We start from the raw sequence: 24,649 nt of genomic DNA, 5'->3' as shown, positions 1-24,649 counted from the left end.
GAAAGGTACATACGTTTTAAAAAGGCAATTGAATATACTCAATTTTACCTGACTAAAGTTCAAAAAGGTCACAATCCCGTTTCATGATTGTAAGTCGTAAAAAGTACAGATTTTCCCCAAATGTGTTTCTCAAAACATTTTGCCCATGTTTGTCTTCCCCCCAAATGCAGTGAGTAGAGGTAAAAAGTTTCCAGTTCAAAGTACAAATTGCTTCTGTCAAATCTATTTAAAAGCACAAATGAAATATAGATACTTTGATATTTGCCAGCTCTGGTCTGTACCAATATGGCTGAAAATATTTTACTTCTTCACCTCATCCTAGAAAATGTTTTTAACTTTGCTTGAGAAAGTGTATGCAATTTTAAAGATATAAAAAAAAAAAAAATCCAACACAATTAATTTAATGACTAATGCTATTTCCACATGACTCAGTCGGTCAAGTTCGCGTCAGCTTTCAAAACCCATAATGAATAATAAAGTAACCTGCTTTGTTAGTATTCTGTGTGACTAGTAGGATTTAATGAGGCTTTACAAACCAAAATGTGACTTATTTGTGTCTGAATAAGTGGGAAAAAAACAAATGTATATGAAGTCTATGGGATCAAAATGCCAAATTAAAAACAATCATCAAAAGTGTCTTTAGGATTTTTGTTACCAGAGAAAAGAGATGTGATTTGTCTGCTTTGCTTTGATTTAATGTCCTCCAAAAAGAACCTGGATCTCCATCACTTGTCTCTGTCCTCCTTCTCCGCTCTACCTGTCTCTCTCAATGCTCTTTAATTGTCTGATTTCTCCCTTGTTGGTGTGTCTCGCTGCTGATACATAAAACCCACTGAGCCTTGAAAAGGCAAAAAATGAGAAAAGAGGCTGAGGAAAAGAGAAAGGGGGAGATGGAAGAATGCCTTTGATTAGCGCAAGTTCATTCTGGTTTAAGTTTGCCATTGTGTTCCCGGTGGATGTGTGAATGTTGCAGCGAACTGAGAGGCTAAGAAAAGGCCGGCATGGGAAACATGCACGCTGACATTTCTTAATCAAATATGGCAATCAGGGGGCCAACCAACAGCATACCATTTGCAATCCCTTTTAATTCATAATCAAAAGCTGAGCAAATGAGGGAGAAATTGAGAAAACGTGAAAGGGGAGGGGGGGGGGGGGGGGGGGGGGGCGAGGGAGAAATGAGGGACAAGGAAAATGAGAGAGCGAGAAGAGAGAGAGAGAGATGCAGGTCATTACATCTCTTTTTACTGGCCCAATGAGAGCAATGCAGAATTAATCAGAGGCCATTAGGCTGTATTTACTTACCACTGCAGGGGCTCAGATCTCGCTCTCCCTCTTTCTGTGGATACGAACCCTGCTATGATCCTACTCTGCCCCAAGCCTATAAACAAAATGGAGCAGGGCTAAGAATAAGGGTATAACGAGAATGATCCTACACACAAGTGTACATGCGAGTGTGTTTGTGCGTGCATGTGAGCCTGTGTCTGTATTCCTCGACATTATGTCGCTTCATGTGGGTGTTGTGTGGACCCAGGACCTGAGTGGTGCAGAGAAGAGAGGAGCTGGGGAGATGCTCTTAAATCAGAGTGTGTAATCCCCCGTGGGGTCAGCCTGCGGCCTCTGATGTTGACTCACAACTCAGGCTAGCACACATCTCTCTACCCCTCGCTCTCTCTCTCTCTCTCTCTTTTACTCCTAATGCACTGCTGCCATTACTCATCCAGGTCCTACCGCTGCCAAAATCTCACTATTAACGGCTCCCTCAAAAATATCTTGGCACTAAGTTTGTGCCATTCTGAGAAAACGAAGATCAAACCTTTAGGAATGCTTTTACCGTAACTAATTAATTTGACAGTAAATGAATGTTATGTAAGTGCATTAAATCGTGTCTTTAGTATTGATAGTGAAGCATTAATCTTTAAGCATAATTTTTCATTCTGAAAGTGGGAAAAGGTGAAGAGAAATCTATTTACTGTATACACAGTTGGCAAGGTAAATTAATATGATTATCATTGTTCTTTATTGTCATTTGTCATTCTTCATTATTTGGTATCGAAGTAAGTCCAGAAATAAAAATCTCTGCATGTCAAATAAAGTGCAAAAATTACTGTATCACTCTGATGAGCACCGGAGTAGAAATTACACTAAGCTTCTAACCTAAACATTTCACTTCACGCTTTTTCTAGCGAATATAATTTTACATTTTTTCTGAATGTTGTTCAGAATGTTTACAATTATCTATGTCCATATTTTTCACATAAATGAAAAATATTGTGACTTGGGCAAATACTGGTGCAAAGAATTTGAATGTGTTGGTTTAATCTTGACTTGGTCATTGCTGACTTTTTTCAGGTCCAAATTTATAGTGTTTATACACTCATAGAATGTTACACACCGATTTCATGTTTTCTATGTATCTGTTCTTTATAAATTCATGACTGTTGGGTTTTGGGTCTTGCGCTTAAAGAAATTTGAAACCACTCCGTTGATTGATGTTGGTGAACTGATGCTGCTCTAAGAACCAATAACAACTAGTTTTGGAAATGTTGAAGCATCTTGAGAATGCTTCTAATCAGGATATATTATAGGTATAGGGATGTATATAAGGTATTGAAGAGCAGCAAAATCAATAAAAGGGATTCAACAATGACAACCAAATAGATGTCCTTTGTGGCTCTTTGATTCCTGAAAAAATATATTAAAGAATTATTTGCTATTCACAAAGTTTAATTTCATAGATAAAGTCTATGTCAACTGTGGCTTATTGTAAAGTTTCTGCTCATTTGTAAAAGTGTTTCTTAATTGAGTCTTTTGTGTCTGAAGTCAGTAAGGGCTATTATGATGTTGGCTCGTGACGTTGGCTTGGACGTGAATGTAAGTCATTGCTCTCTCAAGTGTGTGTGTGTGTGTGTGTGTGTGTGTGTGTGTGTGTGTGTGTGTGTGTGTGTGTGTGTGTGTGTGTGTTGTGTGTGTGTGTGGTGTGTGTGTGTGTGTGTGTGTGTGTGTGTGTGTGTGTGTGTGTGTGTGTGTGTGTGTGTGTGTGTGTGTTTCCCTACTGTATTCACATTATGGGGACTTTGTGGGGACATAAGGAAAGTAACTATAAATCACTTCAATGTCCCTGAAATGAACACAAACACATTCAGTGTGTCTTTGTGTATTCTTGTCCTTCTACACTTGTGGGGACATTTACCTGATTCCACACTGACCCATGAGGACTTCAGTCATTTTGGGGACAAAAATGAAGGTCCTCATTGGAAAGGTCATTGTGAGTCCCAGTGAAGACTTTTATTTTGAAATTTAGGTTAAGATGAAGGTCAGAGGTCTTTATAGTTAGGTCCAGAGGTATAAAGTAAAATTCTAATACATGGTTGCTATACTTAAAGGGGACATATCATGCTAAATCCACTTTTTTAGCCCTTAAATGCATTTTGTTGTATATTTAGAGTGTTTAGAAGTACAGAAAAGTTCAAAGTAGTCTCTTCAGGTGCTCCGTTGATATCTTTATATTCTGTTTTGGTCATATTTTGCGATCGGTTTCGATTTTTCTATTCTCTATTACGTTTTTTGAACAATGACGTCACAGTATTCTCAGCGGAACTGCCAAATTAGGACATCGACATTTCGAGCAATCCGCCATTTTTGTTTCTCGCTGCGATTTTGTAGTCCAACCGAAGTTACGAGAGGATAAGTCGAAATGTTCGGTTGTTGGATGTAGTAACCCACAAGCTTCGTTACACCGTCTCCCAGCATCAGAACCTTTTCGAAGTGCCTGGTTGAGTATTATTTTTCACAGAAATGTACCCACATCTGTGGGTAAGGTCATTTTTGTGTGCGCGAAGCACTTTAAGGACGACTGCTTCAGCAACCTCCGCCAGTATAAAGAAGGATTTGCCGAAAGACTTGGTCTGATTGAGCGGTCAGTTCCTTCTATCTATGGAGACGACGAACAGAGCACTTCGGTAAGCTGTATATAACGCTAAAAAGTGTGATGATAAGACGTCCCTGTCATTGTTTTGTTAGCATTAGCAGTTGCACCGTCTTCATATGTTAGCGCTGTGTGCTCGTTTTAGATTATAATGTAACTTCTGTGTTAAATAGTCGTTGTAATACAGGCAATATTGTAGTAGTGGGCATGGATGGAGAAGTTAGTGTAAATATAGTAACACACCATTGCGTTACATCCATATGAAGACGTTGTTCTGTAGGTGCATCATGGTCATTTTCATCTCGCTCCGCCGGGTCCGACTCTGGCTCCAACATGTATGGCTGGATGGACAAATCTTCCGTTGTTGACATTTTGTAAATAATGTGTGAATATAAAGTTTCTGCGCCGCTAGATAATTGTATCTGTTCTATCAAACTACAAAGATGGCCGAACAGGGTGACGTTGAACCGAGTGTCACCTCTGCAACCTGGAGAGGAGGCAGGGTATGAAGTGTCTCATTTGCATTTGAAGAGACCGCCCCAAAACGAGTTGCTCTCAGAAGCACATCAGAAAAGGGGTTGAAAAGGGGCCTGTGGAGCTCTAATAATGAGGAATTCAGACCCAAGCATTGCAGTTTCGCGTTGTATAGACCACAACTGTATGATTTATATGTAAAAAGGAAGGATTTAAAAGCATGATATGTCTCCTTTAAGTAGAGTTTTATAAAAAAAAAATGCAAATTTGTACATAGTACAAATGGTCATAGTACAAAGTTTACTCTTTCCCTTTAAACACGTATATCTACTTTTCAAAACTTACATTCTCAAAACTTGCTCTTCAGAGTCCACTTAGGTCTGTGTGACACACAAACCCCTTTGCAGTTGACTGTGCAGACTGAGCGCACTGACCACGCATGAGCCAGAGCAACAAACAACAACAACGCCAATGGACGCCTATTGGGCACTTGTGTGAGAAGATCTGCCGGTATCCCCATCTGTACAATCACAATTTAAAAGAATATAAAGACAGCTCAGAACTCCTGGAGGGAAAATTAAACAATTTTAGCAAAGGAGAACGCCTACCACCAGAAGTGAAAATATTTTGGGGATTGTTACGTTACGTTATGGAATGCGTATCGATGTGAACCCTGAAATGTAGTATGAATGGAACTGCGTGCTCATCCATGGTGAAAGCGGTCTGCGAACGCGCAATGTGGAAAGGATGGAAGGGTCTTTATGTTTCACAGTAAAAGCCTTACCTATGGCTATGATGGTGTGAGGTCATATAAGGCTTTCAGATATGTAGTATTGGCAATTTTGTCTTTAATATTTACAGCTGTCCCACCTACTGTAGTCACAGTGTACTTTGAGTATAGTTAAAAGCTTTTACCTTGTCATACTAACATTTATCAAGTCATATTTTACTCAAAGCAGAATGTTTTTACGACATTAGTTAAAGGTTTTCCCCTTTTGTTTTTAAGATGGCAGGAGATTAATGTAACGCCGTAAGTCAATGCAATGTGACCAGAAGGGACGTGTGTGTGTGTGTGTGTGTGTGTGTGTGTGTGTGTGTGTGTGTGTGTGTGTGTGTGTGTGTGTGTGTGTGTGTGTGTGTGTGTGTGTGTGTGTGTGTGTGTGTGTGTGTGTGTGTGTGTGTGTGTGTGTGTGTGTGTCACATGACCTCTTGAAATTACAACGTCAGGGTCAGCTTTCAGTGACCATTGAAGTTGATTCTCCAGATGAGACGGCACTTCAAAGTCCCCTGGCACTGGCTGGCCACGCCATTACAGCACAAACCTTTTTAAAACAACTGATAGTGAGACAAAAGAGACTGTGGCAAAGTTTCTGTGGGCGATATGAGCAAACAGTTAATGGCGTTTACTCAAGATTACCACGGCTCACCATTAAAGAAGGCTGTCTTGGAGAGAGAAAGAGCCAGCGGGGAAGAGAAATAAGGGAAAGAACAAAAGGAAGGCAATTCAATGATTTAGTAATTTAGTCCACATTGTTGTTTGTCTGTTTGTTAGGTGTGCCAGAGGAGTGGAGGAATGTTGTGTTTAGAAGTGAATAATTTGCCCAGACCTTGAATGACATATGAGTGCACACCACCTGCACACAAAGACATGACAAGAAAAAAAACAAAAAACCTCCCATGAATAAAACATGATTCAGATTTCTCAAACAGTATCACTCATCAGTAATTCAATAAGTTGATTTATATATGAAAAATACTTCTACATGTTGAGTGGATTATGGTGATTGTGTTAAGTGAACAAAGAAAAAATTTAAATTCTTGGTCTAGAAACTGTTTATTAAAAAAGGCAGGGTACAATAGATGTCTTTTAACACAATACAAAGTGAGGATGTTTTATTATCACAAAGTAAAAGTAATTAACAACTACTTATTGTGATATAGTGGACACGCAGCCTGTCCAGAGGGCATCTTGAAGTTTTCCAAATCTCATCTGCAGGCCACATTATTTCTCACTGCTGGCCTGTGTGACGTCAATGAGCAACACTGAATTAGATTTCTTTACATGATGCATACTGCAATACTCCTTTGCTCTAAGTTTAAACATCCATGTGCATAGACAACTTTAAAAGCATTTAGTATTTCAATATCGAGAGTGAAACAGTGGAAGAGACTATCGGGGGAGCTCAGGCAGTGTCCAATAATGAAGCAGGTCAAACAGCGCCCAAGCAAGTGGTGTTCACCAGGTAGGAAGAAGGGTGGTGGTGTCCACTACTTGTTTTTTATTCTTACCTTGTGTTTTTTTTATTTGCTGGCTGATTTCTTTGCTTTTTTTGTGGTTAATTAAGTTTCAGAAAATTTACAAGTATGTCATTGGATGTGGCAGGATGCAAACAAACTGCCTGGATCGGGAGTAAAATTTCATAAATGCATTTCTTTTCCCTACTCCTTTTTGAGCATGTTAAAAGTTTTCATTATTTATTATTACTTTCATTATTTTGTTTTTATTTATTATGTCCAAAATAAAATAGAAGAAACAAATTGATTTTTAAGGCAGATTCTGTAGTTTATCAATTTACATGGTTTGTGCTTCTGGGTCTACCCAGTGAGTCATTTGTCTAAACTTACAGGTGGTTTTCTTCACAATTTCAGTTCCCGTTTACACAATATTTCAACTGAAAATGCATCATTTTTGTGTTTTCGTTTCATAAAGGTTTTGTGTTTATACGGCACAGTTTTGAAAATGATCACACGGAAATGGTAGAAACACTGAAACCAATGTCGTTTTCATGTTGGGCCAATGGCAGGTGCTGTTATTTGTTTTTGTAATGAAAGCACACATGTATCCAGGAACATAACACTATGAATATTAACACATCACTGATGTGATCACTGATAACCACACTTTAATGTACAATTATTCAGTAGAACTGAATAGACATAAATGTTAAGTAGACATTACTTATATAGCATAATGTACAGCTTTAGCAGTCTCGACATGCTTTACACGATAAATCATATTGATGCACATGATTATTGTCACACTCATGTTATGCAAGGTGCTCACAGACTATCGGTTCAAATTGGGGCACAGAGCTGTGACCAAAACAGGGATCGAACAACCAATATTGGAATTGGAAGACAAATAGTCACAGTAATGCATAAGTGGAGGAATCAATCAGGTTTACAGTTCAGACCTACATGCACATCTTGTAGTGATACAGCAACTTTGGAAGTCTGTTTTGTTTTAAATATACATTTGGAGCATTTTCAACATTACAAGTTGTGTTTCGTCACAAAGAAATACACTTTCTTCCATGTCTTGACTCCACCTTCTGTCGACAGTGTTATTTTTATCTTTAAAGGTCATGCAAAGAGTTTAGATTTTTCTAGTTACACTCAATCCCTTTTGATATATGCACTTTATGTCATATCAAAGGATTCCTAACTAATCGGGTCAGTCGGTGCATGTATATCTATTGGGTGTGGTTGTTTAAAGTGGGTTGCAGCTCCCACACCTTTTAAACCACTAAAGTTTACTGTCTACTTTGCCTCCACGAGCCCTACAAAGAGAGAGCCAGACGGCTGTCTCCGTCACGCACATACGACTGCAGCCGTACCATAAAAGACACCCCAACAACAGCAGCTGATTCCTCCCCGAACGTGTAATTTTCTCATTTAGCTCACAAGCATTTGGCCCGACACCAATTAGCATGGGGCCCTGACCTCAGATGTCTGCACCAGGAGACATGGCGCTGAACGACGCATCACGTGGTGTACCTCAATCAGCCGCTTGCACCCTCTTTTCTATTTTGCAGCCATCAAATCATTGCCATATACATAATTCATACACCTCAGATTTGTAGGTTTATTATAACCCCACTCTTACTCTGAGAGTATGATTATATGTCAGCTTCAACTTTAGAGAAATAGAAGAATGGGCTGTCTGGTTTTTGTTTTTTTAATCTACATATCTTCTTTTAATAGCCCTTGTTTTCTAGTGTTAGTGTCTGTTCTTATGACAGAAAGACACTTTTTTCACTTTGTAATTTGTACATTTTTGGTCATTACATGGTAATCATTGCGAGTGGTTATGTGTGTATTCTCACTATATGCCCCAGAATATTAGCTGAGCAAAGATACAAAAGGACATTTATTTTCCACTTTGTCTGACCATTTTATGCAATACCATATTTCACCATAGGGGGGTGGGGTCATACCAAAGTGCTACTGCTGTCACCCATGCCCTCTCAATAAGAGGGAGCCATGAATGTCAATGAGGATGGTGTAATTGGCTGTGGGGTGATCAAAGTGTAATAGTAGGATTATATGAAACTTTCAGGGAACCAGAAGGCAGAATCAGTGTTCGCATATTCCAGAAAAGAACTACATAAGTGTTTATAGAGAGGATTATATAGTCGCTTTTGATTAGAAATTATAATTATTGTGATGGATTGTACTTTTATTACTAGAAAATTCCATGTAGGACTCTAAATTGTATGATATAATTGTGGGACTTAAGCTTGTTGGCATGAGGTATGAGATCAACTTTACCTGTTTTCTCATTAACCTCTTGAGCCCATTTTGTTCCGGGAATTGTGATTTCCTGGACTCAAGTTATATGTAATTAGTGCCCTCATATCTTTATTTTGATTTAATCTAATGATGTTTGCACTGGTGTCGAAGCTCAGGATGTATATGCCTGTGACCAGGTGTTTACGTATGCAAATGTATACATGCACATGCGAGTGTGTAAGTCCATTAGCACGTGTGTGAGAGTGCAGCATGCACATGTCTCTCCTCCTTGACGTTGTCTGTGCACCCCACCAGGCAGCTCTTGGCCTCCTCCTTTCATTGCTAAGAAACCATCCATTCTGTGTGAGTAATCAGAGCTGTGCTTCCAGGAGCCCAGCCAAGCCTCTCATCCTTGGGCTGCTCAAGAGCTGCTTTAATTAACCATCATACCACAGATGGGATCGATTTTTTTCCCCCCCTCTCCCCCACCCCCTCTATCTCACTCTTTCTCTACGCCTCCCTCCCGCTCTCTCTCGCTCTCTCTCTCTCTTCTATCTCTGCCGCTTCTTTCCTGCACCCTTCTCTCCCATACACAAGCCCCATAATTGCACTGGAACAGTGCCAGCCGCCAGTCGGGCCCCAGACTGCAGGCCTCTCCTCTCCCTCTGTTCTCCTCCTCAGCCCCTGGCCTCACCTGCTCAATACCTTATTAGTGTCAGGATCTGTAGAGAGTCATTGCGGATTAACTAAAGAGATGTGAGATTGATTTCTGCCCCTGCAGATAAAATTGAAGTTTTCTTCTTGTCTGTGCACGAAGGCTTGTGCGTGTGCGTGCATGTGCTTGTGTGTGTGTGTGTGTGTGTGTGTGTGTGTGTGTGTGTGTGTGTGTGTCAACGTGGGACAAAGAGTGAGAAAGAAAGAGAAAAGTAGGGAAAAATGTTCCAGAAAAAGAGAAGTCTGAATAATCGTTTTGGCTACAACCTTGTGGGAAAATACTGAATGCATCTGCATGTTGTGTGTGTTTGTGCATTACTGTTCTCTAGTATGTATGAGGGTTTTTGAAATGAGGGTTTGCTAATTTGCTATTGGAAGACCCACTTGAGCCTCTGCCTCTCTCACAACAAATTAATTCCCCCTCTTGCTTTACCTTCATTGGTTTTCATGTGGGGCTATGAAGGCACTAGACAGACCAGTGTCCCCCACGTTACACTATATCCTACAGCGAGCTCCTCCATCCATAATACACATGAACACACACACACACACACAAATGCACACTCACACAGGAACAAACCCCCCCCCCCCCAAAAAAAACATACATGGACACCCACCTCCACCACAAGTCTGAAAGTTCAATCTCAGACTCTAATCTGTTGCAGTAATAGTCACGAGAAATGACCTGTTCGAGAAAATATGTTCACGAAAATAGCACCCTATTGATTATTCATGGATCAGGAATGGCGATATATGTGTCAACGAGGTCTCCGAGGCAGCCAATTGGGCGAGAGATTAACATCTATTTCAGAGGTAGGTGAATTTGTAGTGGAGGAGGAGGAGGGGGAGGAGGGATGGAGGCAGGCTCGATCCGTGCGTGCGGGGAGTTGCAGGAGGTTGGGGCTGCAGCGGGGTGGAGGGTTGTCTCCTCAGGATTGTGCTGTAATCACAGGCCTCCGTCTACATGGCACATCTCAAGAGTGGTGTCAGCTGGGCTCTCTTCTGTTTGCTAATAGCAGGGGGTCAGGCCTCACTCACAAAGAGGTGCGTTTGATCCCCAGGTATGGGACATGGAGGGAAGGAGATGACACTACTGAATACTAACAGGTCGCACTGCATGCCTGCTTATCTTTCATTTGGTGTGTGTGTGTGTTTCTGTGTGTATTATACATCCTAATAGTGTTTAAGTTTTACGGACAGTTTACTGTGTTTAAAACTTACGCAGTAGTCGTTGTTTATCAAGAGGATGAACTGAAACAATGTAATTGTATTATACACACAAAGATCTGTAATAGTAATTCTAATTCAAGTGTTATTATAGCCCAAAAAGTAACTCTGATATTATGCGCACACTCTGCAGATATAAAAGAAACTATTCTAACTCGCCTTGAGTAGTCAAAGAAACTTTTTGAACAAATCTGTACTGTTCTGGTTGTTGTGTGATGGCAGGTGCATTGCCTTTGTGTGTTACAGCTGCTGATTTGTAGTGTGGTGTTTGTGCGTTTGTAAAGAAGTCGTTGTGGTGGCAGTTGTGTAGCAGTTCATGGGTCCCAGGGCCCAGCTGCCAGAGTGAGGCAGAAGAGTCAGACATCATTGTGGTGTGATTTCCTCCTCTCCTTGCAGATGGAGTGTTTTTGTCAGAGCGAGGGCCACAGTGATTGCCTCTTTGCCACCGGTGTCAGCTCAGGATAATACTGCAGCCGTCCCCCCAGGAACAAAACAGGACCTGTGCAATCCATTTTCTTTTTCTCTGCCAAAATGGAATAATTTCAAAGAGACAATCCCTGGTAGTCTCTAAAGCCCGGGCAAAATCAAAAGACAACCATTATGGCAAAAACCGTGAAAGAGGTGTGCCACCTTTCCCCTTGGCTCTACCAAATACTATGCCCAGCTCTAACTAACAAGAGCAGGCACAGATAGACAATGAGAGCGGATTGAAGAGCAAAGCTAGCAATCTCACAAAACAGACCACTAAAGCGACACATGAAAGATGCATGCACACAGACTGCAGATGAAGAAGCAGTGAGTGAAGCCCCTAGTAGGGTCCCTCATATTAGGTGCCGCACTCAGATCTTTATATTCAAAATATGGTGGTTTTATCTATGAGTCCATACATCTGCAGCAATCCGGGTTCTATGGCAACCTGCCCTTTACAATCCTAATGACACTTCAGCAAAGTGTGGTGGCTGAGAGAGGGCGGGAGCCGGGAGGCTTTCCCTCAGAAAGAGCTGAGAGCATCTTATTGGGAAAAGGGGCTAAGAGTGTTGTTGTTGTGATGCCTGACTCCATATTCTTGGGTCATAGATATTCAAGAACTGCACCTCCCTTTCCTTTTCTCTCTTCCTGTTGCCATAGCACATCGGATGGGACGTGCGGTCCTATAGTCAGCCACCTGCAAGTGAATATCCATGCAAAGATAGCGATGTGATGGGACTCGAGTATGATGGTTTGATGTGTAATAAAGATAGGGAAGACTCTTGTGAGAATGCTTTCTTCTGCACCTTACGGTGCAACAGGAATGATCAAAAGCATCTTTTCTGCACTTATCTGCTGGGGTTTTGTGTGGATTTGGGAGAAAATAACTCTTCATATATTTCTCAAGAAGTTGGCATGACACCTCACAAGTTTGAAGCTCTTCTATGCACAGGTGCTTGAAGGACAATATCGGACTAGTAGTCTATTATTGTACAGTGTGAATGAATGAAGAGTGATTGAGTGCAGTACTCCACGCCACCTATATAAAGCAGAAGTATTGCAATGTGAGGGCCAGGGAGAGAGAGGGTGAGAGAGCTCTAGAGGCCTAAATGAGGTGAAGGGAAGTGGAAGTGTCCAGTAGGGGGTCTGCTGCTGTGGGAAGAGAGGGAGAGGGGGGGTGAGGGCGATAGGAGGGGAGGAGGGCTCGCTCTACGCAGTGCCTGGGCCAATGCATGAGGGTTTAGGGCTAAGTGTCTCATCAGCATCCAGCTCAGGTGCTGCCAGGGCCCACGCACTAACTATGCCCTGACTTGATTGTAATTGCCTGAATTCAACTCCCGCTGCTCCCTCCTGGCAATATCACAGGCACATTTTAACTCCAGAGAGCCTGGGGACCATGCAGCAGGGCCACAGAGAGCAGCTGACTGCCTCTTGTTGAAGCCTTTGGGCTGCAGGGGGATCCTCTCTTGTGCTTTCTGCTTTGTGGGGGGAGGGTCACAGGTGCATGCACCCTCTCCTCCCATCCCCTCCTCATCTGGGTGTTTGTGAACATGAAACAAGTGCATTGGGGATACTCTGACAGTGAAGGCATGACCATGACGGAGGTATTTGCCGTCTTTAATATCAACTCAGGGGAGAAAGGAAATTTTCCCCTTGCTGCCGTAGCGCCACCACAAGCGAACGCACATTTTGTGCTTGGACCATAACAGGGAAAGTTCCTCGTAAAAAAAAAAGAACTTCTCTTTAAATTTCCACAGTATATCAATGTATTTTTTGTACCCCCGACGCTATGAAAACCAAAAATTACTGAACATTCTCTTTAAAAAATCTCCACACAATCAGAGAAGAAAATACCACTCCTGGGTTGTGCTTGTGTTTATCATGTCCAATTCAAGACAAAACTATTCACTTGATTGCTTTATATTGCCACCCACAATATTCTTTTTTTTATTCTACACACTGTTTTGAGGCTGCATGCTGTAGTTATGCAAATGTTTTGGAGGTTGAAATTTCTCAAATTTGCACTTTAAAGTAGAATAAAAACCTTCCCTATGTGACACATAGATTGAAATCAGTAGACCACCATCAACAGCTTCACTGGGGGTGCATTTGAGTTTTTCCTCCTTGCAATGTGTTTGAATTTGGCCCCAGATCTCAAGTTATAGGACATTCAAACTGCCCACATTCGAGCCCTTTTGTTTGTGACATTTCTGACTGACAAGGGTGTGAATGAGGCACTTCCCACTTACACCAACAAAAGCCCTCATTTAAACAGAACATGTGAAATGATGAGTTATAGACTTTCCAGTGGTTTTGCGTAATCTATGTTTCCCGATCGGCCAGCTTTGAATGCTACAGCAGGGTTAACTTAAAAAAGTTAGCCTGTGGTGCTCCTCATCCTGTGATAATAGGCCTGTCTGTAATGAAGAACAGGCTTGTTGCCAACAGGTGGTCTCTTTAAAAGACCAGAGCCACAGCACTCAGGATGGGGGTGGGGGGGTGGGGGGAAAACTGCCATGGCAAAATGTGTCAGAATCTAATGTTCTGCAGAGTGAAAAGCCTGTTTTCTGTCTTTTGTTCCCAGCTAGAGATTCAGCCTTGTTCCTCATTGTTCGGGGCACAAACGAGCAACAGTCTTTTTTGACACGGAGCCACAGATGAATAAAGACTGGAGCTGACTAGTCACAGGAAAGAGCTTTCTTTTTTGGAGGGCTTGGAGCCCATTAAGAGTTTGTGAGATATGAATGGATATGAATCCTCTCCCTCGACCCTACAAAAATACTGGACCCACTGAAGACAAGGAACACCTCTGTGTCTTTTTACTGAGGTTCCCAAGAACATTTCAAGACATCGGGCGAAGCGAAGAACTGAGTGACAGGCTGGAATTACATGGAGTCAATAAGGAAGTGGCTCTTTGTTCATTTGAAAAGACACACCATGCCCACCCAACCTTAGAGCACTAACCACTGACACTAATGTTGACATACTGACTTTATATTCTTGACAACCATAGATGGACGGGAGCCAAATACTTGCAAAGATTACAAAGTATATTACTGCAAAAACAAACTTCATGTTTAACCTAAATTAACTGTAAGATGGTATACATTCAAAATGTATTGCTGTGGTAAAATAGACAGGATAAAGACATCGAGATATTTGCCGAGCCACTTCATGCAGACGGTAGTCAGAGCGTTTGGCTTAATGGGCAGATGATGGGTGTATCCCAGAAAGAAAGAAAGAAAAAAAAAAATACAGCCCACAAAATACAAGCTTTTGTCCAACTCCATAATCCCTTTGTTACACCCAGACCAATTTGTCCTCATTAACCCTCATAAGGGGACTGTGCCTGAGACAAAAGCTCCTGGGGAACAATGAGACCGGCCCTCCCTCCCCGCGTCCACGCTGCCACAGCTCAAGTGCTCCCCTTCCCAGCACATTGTGGCCCCTCGTTGCCCAGAAGCCTCCCGTCTCCGAGCGCGAGATGGACAGAGCCCAAAAAGCAGGGAACACCTGAATGAAGTGGCGGAAATAAAACGTCTCCGTTTCCGCACCGAGAATGAAATAACCTACTAAAAACACAAAGCGACGTCCTCTGTTGTATTCAGGTCACTCCATCACTCAACTCTGAAATGAATCTTGACAAGGTGTACAAAGAGCGACAGCAAAGAAAAGGAAGGGGAGTTACAGTGATTTCCACAGACATGAGAAATTCGCACTCGTCGGTTTGTCATAACTGTTGGCAAAATCAGTTTTGAAATCCATATATCATTGCCATTTGTTGTTCAGAGACAAGAGACACTTGGGTTTTAAAAAGTGTGGAGTTCTCATCCGGCAGGTCTAAAAGACTGTCTGTGCTTTCAGTTCATCAACCATGAACTGGTCAAGGCGCCTGCTTCATGCTTTTTATTTGCAATGAATCAACCCACAAGAGTTTGATGCTGAAAAAAAAAAAAAAGGTGGGCATGTCAATGAGTAAGTTGTCTTTTCTCTTTTTGAATTTGGCTCCAAGAGACATACTAATCAAGTACATTTACTCAAGTACTGATACACGTTTTAATTTTTTTCCCCCCTCTTATATTTGTGCTTCTCCTGAGTTTCTTCAAGAGTACAATTTTTGCTTTACAAAATTTTCCAAAGGCTCCTAGTTACTTTTTTCTTAATGCTCATTGGTTTGTTTATTTTGGGCCGTGACCAGTTCAAGAAAATTTCCAATGACATTCCTTATAAGAACTTTTTAAATACACGAACAAGTACAATGACACAGCAGAATTACCATAAACTTCAAAGCAAAGCACTGGATGGTTCATGAGAAGGCTCGGAATAGGGAAAATAATGTTGAAAACTTTATAAAAACTTTCGTTTACCCTGATTGTTGTCATGGTTGAAGTTTTGAGAAAAAAAAAAATCTATCAGGAATGACAAAAAGTAATTTAAGGGGGTGTAAAGGGGCTCCACCTTCTTGACCCACAGATATAAAGATATTCTTTAGTTCCCTTTTCCAAAATGTCAAAATCCTGATGAACATTTTATACTAGAAGCTATAATGAAAGGATCCAAAAACCTCCGGTTAGGAACCAATAGACCAGTAAAACTGTCGTCTCTTTCACAAAGAACACACGATCAGTATTAATCAATTAATACCACATTTGTGGTTTTCTTTAGCCTTGGGTTCCACTTTGCTGATGAGAAGAATGATTTAGTTCAGGCTATTTCATTTGTCTCCAGATAGATATTTTCAATCTTTATTCCAAATCTATCATCCTTTTATGATATTGTCCATTTACTGAATATGCTCATTCTCATTCTAATACTTCAATCTCTTTATTGAAAGTTAAACATTTAATCACTTTATTCATTTTAACCACAGTGATTAGCAGTCACTAACTGGAGGCTGCAAGACGGTGCCCATAAGGAATACATAAAAAAAAAAAAAGAAGAGCTCAAAATATAATACAAGTTCACACCAATTTGGAACTCGAAGTATTAAAGCGTGGAACATTTTAATATGCAAATAAATCTCTCCGGAGAAGTGAAAAAGCCCAATAAAGAATAACTCTTGTGCAATGTATGCACATTTTTTTTGCACTAAGAACAGCGCGATAACTCAGTGACAAAAGAAACAAAGCAGTTTGGTTTCATTTAAACGCAGTTCAAAGATATTAAGCTCATGTTATATACATCCCTCCACCTCTGAATAGAGAAACTACTTCAGGTACAATCCAGCTTCCAGATAATGCAACAGTTCTCCAGACTTACTTGAAACAGAGGGGGAAAAAAAAAGAAAAACCTCATAATTACCGCTTCAGTTAAAGCTCTATGCAAAAGCCTTTTATGAACATGTCACAGTGTCAAACGCAGCGGCGTCCCATTTAATGCTGGTTTGTTGGGTCTCCAATATGTTTTCCAAACAGAGTTCCCGTAATCAGGTCATTTGTTATAATGACAACCATTAGGGGTGATCATCGTCACACAGCAGTCGGGCAGATAAATCAGGTGCTCTCTCCCTCTCTCTGATTCATCTCAATTACACACATGCATGCTGTCAGGCACAAACGCACACGCTCACCTTCCCAACGTCAGGTATGAAGAGAGGGAAAATGATTTTATGTGCATCATATTTGTTACCGATTCACCAGGGATTTATTCTATGAGTGCATATTATGTATTTAAAATGTATTATCGAACATTTCTAAAATAATACATGTCACTTCTTTTTTTGTGGGAGAAATTTTCAACATGTTCTGGCTCTAAATGACTAATGGGAGGAGGCTAAATGAATCACATGAATTACAGGGATTTTAAGCTGCAGAGATGGTTTTAAATAGGCGTGAATGGCTACTTAAAAAAACTCATTACATGCAATAATTATTACATGAAATCATGACTAAGAGACATTTTTTTTTTTTTTTTTTTTTGGAAGGACAAAAAATACTTTATTTACAGAACAATAACACTGAATTTAACTATGAAACCAAGAGGGAGCTGCATTCGCTCTGATCAGAGCCTGCCAACAACTACGATCATGTTAAAGTGTGTTTTTCAATTACATGGATGCTGGTACTGACATGAATATGAAAAGAAACTGATGCCACACGTAAGATGCATCTGTTAATATGTAGTTTATAGGCGCATTGATGTTTGACTTCGTAGTTGTTTGACTTCTGCCAAAGCGCACGTCACAGTGGACACTCCGTCCCAAATCCGGGCCCAAAATCGGTCACTCTTTTGAGCAGCGCTGCCTTCACTGCACTTATTTTCTCATCCAGCTCTGTCAAACTGCAGGCCTAAAGAAAAACCAAAACACTGATCAATCACTCAGACCCGGTTTAGCCTCCAACCACAAACTGCTGCCAAAAGAAAAGAAGTACTAACCTGAGCAGCGGACGTCTTTGGCCGCTTGTGCAGGTGACTCTAAGAATAAAAAGCACACAAGTGCACGTTAGATCTGCTTAATTAGCGCAATTTCTGGACTGGCTCGGGCTTTGAGAAGCTTCTCAAGTATGTTTCTTACTTGGCCCCTCGAAAAGAAGTTACTAAGGATTTGGACATAATGCAATAATACAAAGGGGTCGTCACTTTCTCATATCCACCGAAAGAAAAAAAATAAATTAAAAACGGGCCATTTTAAATAAGTAAGAATGAAAAATGTTCAATAAAAGCTGAATATTAAGAGAAAATATTTTCCTTTTTAACCAAGAGAATAAATATTTGCAGGTGCATCTCAAAGCCTACAGTGGAAAAACGTTTTTCCTTCTGTAATTTAATTCAAACTGTGAAGCTTCCATATGCTCTACATGAATTACACAAACTCAAATAATTTAAGCCTTTGTTGATTTGTTTCTTTTTTTCCCTTTACAATTTTAGCTTAAAATTTTAAATAATCAAAAACATTCTAATATAAATGTCTAAAATGCTGGTAACTTTTTATTTTAAAAGATTACCGTTATATCCGATTGTATGTTGCTGCTGTAACACAAAAGCACAACTACCTATTTATTAAATGGAGCCCTTGTTGGATATTTTGACGAGAGACATAGTAAACATTGTCTTGATGTGTATGACCACTTACAGACAAACGGTTATTTTATGTTGTTAATTCCACTTAAAAGAAGCTTTTCACACTTGTTTATTTTCAAGTTACTCCATAATTTGTTGTGGCGCGTCCTTTACTGTTAAAAAAAAAAAAAACCCGACCTCTTCCTGAAATGGTGCGTCAACTGTGTGCAGCATTTCGGTAAACATCGGAGCACGTTTGGGGGTGTGGGGGGGGGGGGGGACTCCAAATATAAAAGACCCCCATCCTCATCAGTTTATTCAAAGACACTCAACATCTCTTGCTCTGCTCACACAAACATGCAGCGAGTCAAAAGCAGATGGAGAGCAGCACACTCACAGAAGAAGCATGCTGTGCTGAGAAATACTAGCATGAAGAGACATGCAGCATCTCAAGCACACTTGGGTGACTAACGCGCCGGACAGACTCCTTCAGCATGGGAAATTTGAGTCTGTGCGACTGCTGGCGTCTGGCAGGTTGAATGTGAAGTCCGACAAATTACCTGCTGGCATTGTCTGAGCCTGCGCTTCTCTAAAACAGTAAATCATTTCTCATAAGAGCCATCTGCTGGCAACCTAGGTATTTAAAGAAAAAAAAGAAAAAAGAAAAAACCACAACAGTTACTTTTTTTTTTTTTTACATCTGATTTAGTGCTAATGGGAAATGAAACAAGTCGATGTATCCGACTACAACAGGGAAAACACCATTAGCATGACACACAAACTCTCAAACTAAGCAGATTTGATTTAGAGGGGACATTCACCGCGGCGCTCGAATGTTCTCCATGGCGATCGTCAGACACAATAATACCGACAGTGGATAAAATGGGCAAACTAGAAATTCTCCTGAAGTGCTACTTGACAATACAGTGTGAATCTTTGACAGTAATAATGTCTCCCACCGTCACATGCAAACACTGAAAGCATGCCGGTAAGAGATACATGACATGCAGGGAGTCGGAATTCCGAATGAACCAAGCAAGAAAGTTCAACTTGAGCACGGTCCTCAGTAATCCGCTCTCACAACTAGTTAAAAACAGAGAACGTTAAACAATTTATAAATTATCCTTTTGATGTAAAAAGGACTAAAATCTATCCGTTTATATGTTCCATAACTGGAAAACATAATTTTGTGGCATGAATTTAGGGAAAATTCACCACAAGCAACACCACTCTAAAACTATTTCTCTTTGGCATATCTTTGTTGACACGGAGCAAATGTGAATAAACGATTAAGTAACCAAATAGAAACACCCGGCTTATAAAGGGTTAAACACATCTTTGAGCTTCAGGTGCAGGACAAACACAAAACAGCCCAAGGAGGTGTTCATAGTATATCAGAGGGAACATGTGGCTGTTATTTAGAGACAACATGGACTGAACTGGCTGAAACCGAAACAAGCGTGGGAAGTATAATTTATAAATCCTGCAATTAACTAAAGTTTTTATAATAGTATCAAATGATGTCAATTCTACTGGATAATTCTTTAATTTCATACGATCATGAACGCAGACGACAACATGGTAAAGTGAGGTGATCAAATCTTAAGTTTCTTAAAGATGTTATAGCGATTCTCTTTTTCATGACATCCCAGCTGCAGCTGATGAATACGCCTTGCATGTATCTAATGTGTCAGACTAACCGTGGCCTGAAAGTACTCCGGTGAGAGCCCCTCCAGCTCGAGGATACGATCCTCCACCTTCTTGAGTCTGTGGTAGATGCTCACGGGAACCGGACCAACTAAAGAAAGAAACAAAAATTGAATGACGTCAATTGAGCTAATTGCCCCCCACCCCCACCCCCTCTAAAATGTACATAAATGTCAAAATGTGCAGTCAGGCACGCTTGACTGTGATGAATGCTTCTCATCATACATTAAAAGACACGCTATGGAATATTTTAGTCTGAAAAATAATCAATTTGTAGCAGTAATCTAAGTAAAAACAAAAAACAACAACAGCCAGTTGGTCACATTCTGACCACGCTTGTAATACCAATTTGTACCACAAGATGGTGGAGTGAGTCACGGCCCCTTACGCCCACACCCAGTCTAAGAAAAGAAGAAGCAGCAGATTCTAAAACTAGAAATCCGAAACTGGACGAGCATTGAGACTCTTGGGAACGGCGAACTCAAATCAGAAGAGCTAAAAACTTTGCCTTTTCCTACCTGTTGGGAGTTTCAGGTGACGCTCGATATTTTGAAGACGCTCTTCAGTGGCTGAATTCCCACCATCCCTTAGCACTGTCCCCCGCTGCTGCTCGCCGGCCTCTCCTTGTCGTCCGCCGCCACGAGTCTGCGGCCCGTATGCGTTTACAACCCGCGTGACTGCGCAGCCAAACAGAAGCCTTAGTGTTACTTAGTGTTAAGCGGAGACCCGTAAACCTCGCGTCCACGGTAATGAGAAAAACGCTGAACATTTTGTGTCAAACCTATGAGGTTTTGTTTGTTGCACTTTTTAAATTATTTTCCTGAAGCTGAAAAATACTTTTATCAAAACTCGTGTATAAAGCCAATGACTTTAAGAGGCCAAAAATTATCAATCAACATTCTCTAGAAGGATTATTTGTCTGTGGCTCCATCGAAATGACGATCTTAATCACAAAATGATGGTTAAATAAAGCATTTAAGAAATGTCACATTTCCTTACCTTTTACGTGGCTTTTAAACCCGGGGTAAGGCGTGAACACGGCATCTGTTCTGGCACAGCTGTTTTCTACAGAGGAAGAAGTTTGATATAAATTGCAATCAGAATTTTCAAAATGTAATTAAATGTGATTAAAAATAAATAAATTATACATAACATTATAACACCTCCTCAATTTCTATCACTAGTGTCTCACACGCGCTTTGAATTTAAAAAAGCTCCTCTATCTCGTGTTTTTCTGGACTAAGCGGGTTGTGTTTTGAGGCCGAGTGTGTTAGCTACTTCAGCCCCACTCTTGGAGCAGTTCAGCCTGACCTCTCGCCTGTGGAAATCAGCTCTCTCCCAAACATTGGCAATCTGTGTGCAGGCTCCCTCTCCACCCTGCCCCCAACCTCTCTCCCATTCTCACCCTGATTGCAGTCGATCACGTTGCAAAACTCGCGCACATTGTTTTCATTGATCTCCATCTGCTTGCGTTCCATAAATGCAGATATTCTTCGTTCAATCTGGGGGGTCACAATGAAGACACAACACAGATAATAAGATACAATGGACAGATGAGCTATTGATGGGCATCGAGAATGCAATGGGTTTTTGTTTTCCCCCCGCATACTTAATGCTAATGATCTGGGACAAACCGGGAGCAGTAATTTACATTACATGGGATGAGAAATTCAGCAGGAAATTATTCCAGGTAGCCAAAAAAGTTGAATTGCCTGCCATCATCACATGATGGAATATGAATACTGTTTGCTTGGCTACCAAAATAAATGCACAACAGAATGGGCCTCTTGTCCTTCATCCACATGCAATCTCAGAGTAATGAGCATCCACTTCATAATCCATCAAGGACCTGGCCCTCTCTCAAAACCCTCCAGCAATGTGGTCTGTTCTACCCGACCACAGCACTAAAGGACCCCTCATTCTCTGCCGAACTCGGCTTATCAGGTCTCCATCAAGCATTTGCTTCACCACGGCACGTCGTGTGCACATCCTCGGGAGCAATTACTTATGATTATTCATTTGCTAGACAGAGTGTAAAGAGGGCTCTAAAATGTCAGTGCCAGAACAGCTGACAGATCTACTGACAGAGACCAACCTCCAATTTCCCAGCTCTGATCTGAATCATGACATCATCAGACGTCGCCCTGATCTCCGCAGCCTCGTCGCCATGCGGATGCTGCTCCGAGGGTGCCGCCGTCTGCTCCTTGGCTGAAGATGAGGTGACGACGTCATCTGACGTGTTGTCTTTTATGGATGACGCGTTGCCGTCAGCATTTGCCAGAGTCTTGAGGCTTTCTGAAGCGGTCTATGTCAACGGTTGGAAAAGAACCAATATTGAATCCAACTATAAAGGACGTGAATACTAATTGCAAATAACTGAATGGTGTCAAAGAATATCATGGTAACGCAATAATTAGTTTCAAATTAATCAACGACAGAAATTGATGAACCGCTCACCTGTAATTTTATGATGTGGTCTTGCAAACAGCTGTAGACATGAGCAGCAGGACATGACTGAAGGCTCACAGCAGAGGGGTCGACTTCTATTCTCAAAGCAGCCTCACCTAATTTCAGCTTCAATTCAAAACAGACAAATCAAATCAGATTTCACTGCACAACACTTTCATGAAATGAAAGTGGAGTATCAGAACAATGTGCACATCTAACATTAAAATGTAAGTTAAAAAGAGATTTGCCAATTATTTCAAAGTAAACGTGTTGGTAATATGTTTTAAGTCACAGAGGGCGAGATACACGATTTACTTGAACAAGCTTCTTTAAGTTGCCATATTAATAACGTCTTTTGCAGTTGTATTACTTTATGAAAATCTGCATCTGCTTGCTGGATTGGTATTTAAGAAATAAATCGATGCTTATTAACTCTCCTATGTGTGAATAAATGGTGCAAGATATATGATACACTAGCTATAGAGTAAATCTCATTATACAACAACGTTTTGAGATGAAACGCAGTGTGAAAAGTGCCAAAATTCATGTTTTCATTGCACCTAGGCACACTTCATGCCCGGAAATAATGACTATTCTGTGTACAGGCAGTCAGAAGATGAACTTCTCTTTAATGATGATACATGCGACATGAGATTGAATTGGCATCAACTGACCGGTAAACCTTGCAAGAGTAGAAAAACATTAAACAGTGCCGTTTAACACCAACGGGAATCCAAACACAGTCAGAAAGAGTCGAGAATGAATGAAAAGTGGGTTCGTGAATGAGCGCCACTGCTAACAGAATGCTAAAAACATTAGCATGTATCTACATTCGCAACACGCACTGAGAGGACCGAGACCGGCACCGTCACGGAGCCTTAACCGTCCACACCAACCTCTTTTCCGAAGTCTGCAAGCAGCTTCAGTATCACATCCACGCAATCCCTGAAGCTGGACATGTTTGTAGACTCGCTGGGAGGAGCGTGTTCGCCACTCAGCTTCATTGTTTCCGCCATTGCTGTTCCACTTGCACAGAATGCTCCGCTCTGATTGGTTGAAATGTGAGGGCTGAGGCGGCAGCACGCATGCGTGAGCGCTCACACACAAATGTGGCGTTTCATGAAAGAGTGAGGCATTTACTCTAAATTAGTCTAAATTCTTGCATACTTAATCTAAACCAATTTTATTTCCCAGTAAACAAACAATACGGGTATGCTTCTATTGTTCCTTTTCAAAAACTATGAACTTTATTTAGATTTCTAATAGCCAGTCTCGGCATATTTTATGATCTTCACAAACCTTTCAAAGTTGTCAACAGTATATAGCAAGCTAAGCAGTTCTGGTTTACTATTATTTCTAGAAGATAGAGATTAACCTGCCTTTGCATGCTGGAAAATCAATGACATTGAGGAGTAACACTCCTCCAGAAAGAGTAAGGAAGAAAACTACAAATATTAATAAGAAGATGTCCTCTGCAGTGTCCCATCTATGCTAAAAAAAATAACCAAGGTGATATGAAGGTGTTTTTATCTCTGGTGTCTGTCAATAATCCTCATTACTGCCCTGTGTTTATTACTTCACACTTTTGTTTTGTGTCATTATTTCTGTTTATATCTAGCGAGACCATTACTATGTCATGTTTTTCTCCTCTTATGAAGTTATGTTAAATGTGTGTAAATGAAGCGGCCTCAAAGATGTAAAAAGAACTATAGAATATAGCTAATTTGGATAGTACTAAGCCAAAAAAAAAACCAAAAATAAAAATCACTTTTTCTCATTAGAAGTTGAAAAAGCTCATGGTTATTGATGCTCAAATTCCACACAAATAAACACGGCTCTTACTATTGATCAGGCTTTTAGCAAATGGTGGTGAATGATACTCCAAAAAATAAAATCATCATCTGTCTGTATTCACTCAAAGGAGCTGAATTACACATGTATCTGCATGTGCTGAAGAAAAAAAAGAAAAAGAAAAGGAAAACCTGCAATGTGTAACCATGTTCTCCCTCCGAATTATATCTGCAGTCAAACAAGAAAGAAAATCGGACATGGCAGCTCGTTGACTGGGCTGACTCAATGCCAGACTCGCAGGATTTCACTGTATTCTCCATCACTCACTTCTCAAACAGCAGAAGAATGGTCACTCAATTATAAGACCATTGTCCCTCTGACCAC

The 24,649-nt window shown here is 40.8% G+C and overlaps 1 protein-coding gene across 2 annotated transcripts; it reads right to left on the bottom strand.

Annotated features, from left to right (window-relative positions):
• Positions 1-17,238: 17,238 nt before the first annotated feature.
• mbip (MAP3K12 binding inhibitory protein 1) lies at positions 17,239-23,516 on the bottom strand. Of its 2 annotated transcripts, XM_080480892.1 has the most exons (9): positions 23,371-23,516; positions 22,484-22,600; positions 22,122-22,331; positions 21,432-21,528; positions 21,026-21,091; positions 20,545-20,703; positions 20,020-20,117; positions 17,696-17,734; positions 17,239-17,607 (listed from the first exon to the last, which is right to left on the bottom strand). In XM_080480892.1, the coding sequence occupies exons 1-9, from the start codon at positions 23,488-23,490 to the stop codon at positions 17,500-17,502; spliced, it is 1,014 nt and encodes a 337-aa protein (XP_080337018.1). In that variant the 5' UTR covers positions 23,491-23,516; the 3' UTR covers positions 17,239-17,499. The 2 variants fall into 2 exon arrangements, with proteins under 2 accessions (XP_080337018.1, XP_080337019.1); XM_080480893.1 differs by lacking the exon at positions 20,545-20,703.
• Between the last annotated feature and the right edge of the window lie 1,133 nt (positions 23,517-24,649).

This window comes from Lipophrys pholis, assembly GCF_963383615.2.
Source record: "Lipophrys pholis genome assembly, chromosome: 14".
Lineage (NCBI taxonomy): Eukaryota > Metazoa > Chordata > Actinopteri > Blenniiformes > Blenniidae > Lipophrys > Lipophrys pholis.
The sequence above is the reverse complement of the archived record's forward strand: the minus strand, read 5'-3'. Positions and strand labels throughout refer to the sequence as shown.

Bases quoted from the DNA above. Each gene is read 5' to 3' on its own strand.
- mbip (XM_080480892.1), bottom strand. From the start codon at position 23,490: ATGGCGGAAACAATGAAGCTGAGTGGCGAACACGCTCCTCCCAGCGAG. The intron at 21,529-22,121 runs GTTGGTCTCTGT...GTGACCCCCCAG, and splicing joins TCAGAGCTGGGAAATTGGAG to ATTGAACGAAGAATATCTGC. The intron at 21,092-21,431 runs GTGAGAATGGGA...CTTCCTCTGTAG, and splicing joins CGTGATCGACTGCAATCAGG to AAAACAGCTGTGCCAGAACA.